The sequence below is a fragment of the Lottia gigantea genome, assembly GCF_000327385.1.
Source record: "Lottia gigantea unplaced genomic scaffold LOTGIsca_21, whole genome shotgun sequence".
NCBI lineage: Eukaryota > Metazoa > Mollusca > Gastropoda > Lottiidae > Lottia > Lottia gigantea.
The window spans coordinates 2,752,407-2,758,127 of record NW_008708458.1 but is presented as its reverse complement, the minus strand read 5'-3'; the positions used below and the strand labels follow the sequence as shown (position 1 = coordinate 2,758,127).

Here is a 5,721-nt window from a genome sequence, read left to right as displayed (position 1 = left end):
TTAAACTGGTCTTGACGTTGGGTAAAAAGACTGAACCCTTTCATTTGCCATTCATCATAATTTGTCTTGTATGAATGAATTCAGCCCCATTTGCTAGATTTGTTAGGAAACAAATGGAGTTTGTCAGTTCTCATTAGCCTAAAACGGTACAGAAAAATTAAAACTCGCTTTCATTACTGAATGAATTCATAGGCGCTATATTGTTGAATTCATTTCATTGGACAAAAGGCTTTTCTTGTTTTATTCATTTCCATGATTTCGTATGAATATTATACTCAATTCGTGTCTAGTCCACCTTCTTGATTTTGCAGATGCAATGAGGATATGTACAAAGTCCGTGCAGGGTGCAGAAATTTGGCTGGACCGGTGTTTGCTACACCAGTTACAAATTTCAAACCATCGAGTCCTTAAATGACTGGTGCTATTTCCCCCCAACACCAAACTCCCGCCCCTCCACCTAATGCTTTAGTGAAACGCCACTGAGCTTGAACACCTTATGGATTAGTTTCTCGGAATATTGTTGTAGCTCTATGTCCAGAAGATCCAGTAACTTACGCCACACCACCTAGGGTCGAGTTTCTCCGGCAAGTCATTCGACCTGACCAGATCTTATGAATTATCAAATACCAAATCAACAGCACAGAATCATTCAATTTGAACCAACCCAACTATCAACTACTATGACTACCAATAACTACCTAGTTTGCGATATCAGCATTCGCCGGAAGCGAGCATTAACTTGTCATCTACCAACCAACCAACCCATGTGTCCCCAAGACAGATTTTATGCATCAAGTGTAATAACTCATAAGACTTATATCGTCAAATGTGAATTCAGTCAAATTTCATTTTCCATTTCCATATTTAAACATGCATTTATAGTTCATGAAAACTCACAAAACTGCAGCATCGAAATGTCGAGATATGTACCAACGATAATATCTAAAACTGATACCATTGCAGCTGTCCTAGAGTTATATAATATCTAAAATGTAGTATTCGAATCTTTTCTAGAATTCTAGAAAGCTTAGGAAAGATCAGGGGTTAACATAAGAATCCAATACAACCGATCGTGCGTATGTGTCGTCATCTTAGTTCTTGTACTGTCGAAATAGAAATCAGCAGTGACTTGAACCATCTACTTCTATTCGTTCTTGTGCTTTCAACCTCTTTCTTTTCCATCTGCAAAAGTCTAGGACAGAGTTGTGTCAACGACCATATAGGTTAATGAATGAACTCGAGTCCAGGGTTACATTTATACTCTTAACGGTCAAGAAATAAATCATCGATCAATCTGGGTATATTTACGCTTTGGGCATTTGAACTTTCACTATGAACAGGTGGTGGAAATTATACTAGGATCAGTTCAACAAATTCAATAAATACTTATCTATTTACAAATTAATTGAATTAAACAAACTATAAATACAGTCATGCACTGGCATGTCCTGGGAGATTAGATTAGCTTCATTGACATTCAATATAATTTAACAAGGAAGATGTAGATCTGGATGCTTCGTGGTCTTTGATATCTTCTGGTTTCGGTGCCCTTGTAAAATATGATTGGTTAGTTGTTTTCTAAGGGATATGATTGTATATCTGTATAAATGTTTGCATGTTTAAGGATATTAATATCATATTAATATTATTTTTACTAGTACCAAGAAACATGACTGCTTTATTTTATTAATATTACTGGAATTCGATCAACGCAAAATATTCCCCACAACAAACCAGTGAAGCAAATATAAAAAGGGGTAGTTTTGACACATATTAGATTCAACAATTTTGTTTCACATAGATCAATATTCAGTTCATTTCATAGAGTTCCAATAATCACATTTAACTTTCTATTTTAGGCAGTCACCTATGTATCCTTAAGATATTCTGTTTTAAAGTAACTTGATCACAAACTGCACATTGTACCTCGACGGTTTTTAACTCCACCAAACAATTTCTACACAACAGGTGCTTGCAACATAATTCATATTTTAAATCTAATGATTCCAGATCTATCTTACAAACAACACATTGACACGTACTAATTTCAGGAGATTCGCTTGAGTCTGATCTTTTCCGGAAGGATGGGAAATTACCCAACACGCTTGATAGGGCCGTATTGAGGCTCTTGTGGAGATTATCTTCATGAACATTTAAAACTATTTTACCACCCGATGATTGTCGCGCTGGAGGATTGGACGAACTTGCGGTCAATTGTTGGCTACGGACAGTTGGTATAGTGCAACTACGGATTTCGTTTGTGCCCAAGTTAGATTTTAATTTTTTGTGCACACTGGTTTGTATCTCTGATTTCCGTTTGAGCTGAGCTTGTTTTTGATAAACAGTTGACACAGTTCGGGGCAAAGTCTGGATGTCGCCGGACGATTCGTTAGAGATCAGAAAATGATCGATGCGACCTTTCAATGCATCATTTGGTATTGGGAAAGATTTCGCCGTAAATGCAACACCGGTGAACGGATCACTTGGTTGTCTTCCCCACGACGCCTCGATGTCTATAAATTTGTCTAGTGAAGATTTGTCTACGTTGCGTCCACTCGGAAGTAACATAGGAATGGTCATAATGTCACATGACAATGGATCTAAAAACTCGTCTGGAATATCAACTGTTTGAATTTTACGCCTGTCAGTGCACAGGTCTACAGAGTTATTTACCTTGATTTCAGTATGTTGTGCACTATTTTGTGGTACTCTACCCACTTGAGATTGGTAATGCGAGTTCCGTGATACACCAACACCACATTTATATCTCTCATAGACCTTCCTGACAAGTTCCTTATTACACCATTTTGTAGGCTGGCCCCAGATCTCCACCGACTTCACTGCTCCTACTGAGCCACTCAGAGTTTGACAAATCTTTACAGTTATATGACTGGCGTTATACAGTTGACGGATATGACGTAATTGCCCACAATATTTAAAACAATTTAGATCCAGAAGTCTTGAAGCGGAAGTCGATGGTACATATTTGGGATCATGAAAGCAAATTTTAGCAGGCTGTGACATGTCCAATTTACTGATATATATTTCAGAATTTCTGTAAACCCGAGATCCATTAATGCTCTGTGACCCTTTAGATGCTGTTTGCAGATGAGAAACATCAATTTCAGATTGATGGCTCTTTCCAACCACATTTAGTTCCAGTCTCCTCTTTTGATCACTAGTCTCTGCACTGGAAGCTACTATGCCACTTGAGGTAGATACAATTCCGATAGAAGATGATTTCTGGGAACCAACTACCGGATCAACAATGATCCGCCATATTGAAATCGGACACGGAAAATGAAACGTCAGATTAATCGGAGGCTTGATGAACCGTTCTGACATGAAACCATTTTGTTTTTTCCAGAATTCAACCGAAATCAGGTTGTCCACTTCGTATCCGTCTGATGATATTTTATCAGAGATGACGGTGGTTCCAAGTCGACTGTCACAGAAATCAATCAGAGGCTGGGACCTGTAATATATACATATAGAATTTATATTAAGGTACGCATGAAAGAAATTCACCATGTCAAATAGGTAATGTATATTTGATGTCTCAAGAAAGATTTAGAGGATACAGTGCCATTTGTTGAATATGTCAATGCCTCAAATTTGGAACCTTACCTCTAAAGAAGTCAGTAGGGTTCGCCCATTTTCGTAATTTAAAACATCACTCAATTACATTTCCATCACTTGTGGATGCAACCATCCAAAGAAGCTCAAGTGCGAGACTGCTCAATATTAACTACTTTTTAAATTGAAATTGGTTTTCAACAGGTTTCCATTTGTATTAAACTCTTTTATCGTCGAGTTTGCCCTATACATGCAACATAAAAACGGCACGGTCGATTTATCTCAGTATAGAACAATTACTGAGAAACGAGTACAGTATGTTGTATTAAGTGAACCGTGCCAATAGCAATGAATACGCTGTCCGTAAAGTAAACTATCTTGAAAGGCTTTTTCAAGACAGATGAAAGTCAAGCATGAAATTATCATTATAGTTAAAATCAAACTTGACACAAGTAATATAACATAGATTGATAAGTACATAAGTGATAAAAATATACACTTACTCGTATTGTATATACCCAGCCATGATGAAAGGGAGAAAACTCCTTTGTTGTTATCGCGTTCGTGTTGTACACTATGGTTTCACGGGCCTATCGATTTCCCTAAATAACTTGCGAAAAATGTCAAAACAATATGTAGGAGAGACAAATAATTCTTTAAGAGAACGAATAAACGGTCACCGATTCGATATCACCCATCGTCTTGATAAACCCATTGGAAATCATTTTAACTCCACCAAGTGTTATGAAAGTGACACAAACTGAACAGGTTATCTTGGAAGAAGAAAACAACCCCAAATCATCAAGACTACACAGGGAGAGCTTCAAACTGTTTCTCGGTCTGGTTTAGATATCCAATACGATTCGTAGATTATACCATTTGTCACGCAATACAACAGTACTTTATGCTAAGTCTCGCCGGTTTAAACCCAATTGATTTGCAAAATGTCTTTTATAAAAAAAAACTAGTCACAGCGTATTCAAAAAATAGAAACCTTAATGATATCCTTGTGCGTGGTAGACTTGATCTAATTGATTAGATTCAATCTTTAATATTTTGCAATATTTACAATATTGACTAATCATTACCATTTAAATTATTATTTTGTATATTATATATTCGAAATTTGAATTATTATTTTATATTTTCTATATTTGAAGTTAAAATTATTATTTGTATTTGTATATACTATATTTGAAGTTAAAATCATTATTTGTATTTTCTATATTTGAAATTAGAATTATTATTTGTATTGTATATTATATATTCGAAATCTGAATTATTATTTTGTATTTTCTCTATTTGAAATTAAAATTACTATTTATATTTGTATTTTCTCTATTTGAAAAAATTATTATTTGTATTTGTATATTCTGTATTTGAAGTTGAAATTTTTATTTGTATTTGTATATTCTGTATTTGAAGTTAAAATTATTATTTGTTTTTGTATATTATATATTCGAAATTTGACTTATTATTTTGTATTTTCTATATTTGAAATTAAAATTATTATTTGTATTTGTATATTCTGTATTTGAAGTTAAAATTATTATTTGTATTTGTATATTCTGTATTTGAAGTTAGAATTATTATTTGTATTTTCTATATTTGAAATTTAAATTATTATTTGTATTTGTATTCTCTATATTTGAAATTTAAATTATTATTTGTATTTGTATTCTCTATATTTGAAATTTAAATTATTATTTGTATTTGTATTTTCTATATTTGAAATTTAAATTATTATTTGTATTTGTATTTTCTATATTTGAAATTTAAATTATTATTTGTATTTGTATTCTCTATATTTGAAATTTAAATTATTATTTGTATTTGTATTTTCTATATTTGAAATTTAAATTATTATTTGTATTCTCTATATTTGAAATTTAAATTATTATTTGTATTTGTATTTTCTCTATTTGAAATTTAAATTATTATTTGTATTTGTATTTTCTATATTTGAAATTTAAATTATTATTTGTATTTGTATATTATGTATTTGAAATTTAAATTATTATTTGTATTTGTATTTTCTATATTTGAAATTTAAATTATTATTTGTATTTGTATATTATATATTTGAAATTTAAATTATTATTTGTATTTGTATTTTCTATATTTGAAATTTAAATTATTATTTGT

The 5,721-nt window shown here is 32.4% G+C and overlaps 1 protein-coding gene across 1 annotated transcript; it reads right to left on the bottom strand.

The window, feature by feature from the left end:
• Positions 1-2,343: 2,343 nt before the first annotated feature.
• LOTGIDRAFT_188023 (hypothetical protein) lies at positions 2,344-4,121 on the bottom strand (the record flags this gene model as incomplete). The annotated part of the gene is made up of 5 exons (XM_009054222.1): positions 4,080-4,121; positions 3,223-3,475; positions 3,064-3,098; positions 2,697-3,034; positions 2,344-2,624 (listed from the first exon to the last, which is right to left on the bottom strand). Coding segments are annotated over exons 1-5 (930 nt in total), but the record flags the coding sequence as incomplete, so codon positions are not given.
• Positions 4,122-5,721: the final 1,600 nt, after the last annotated feature.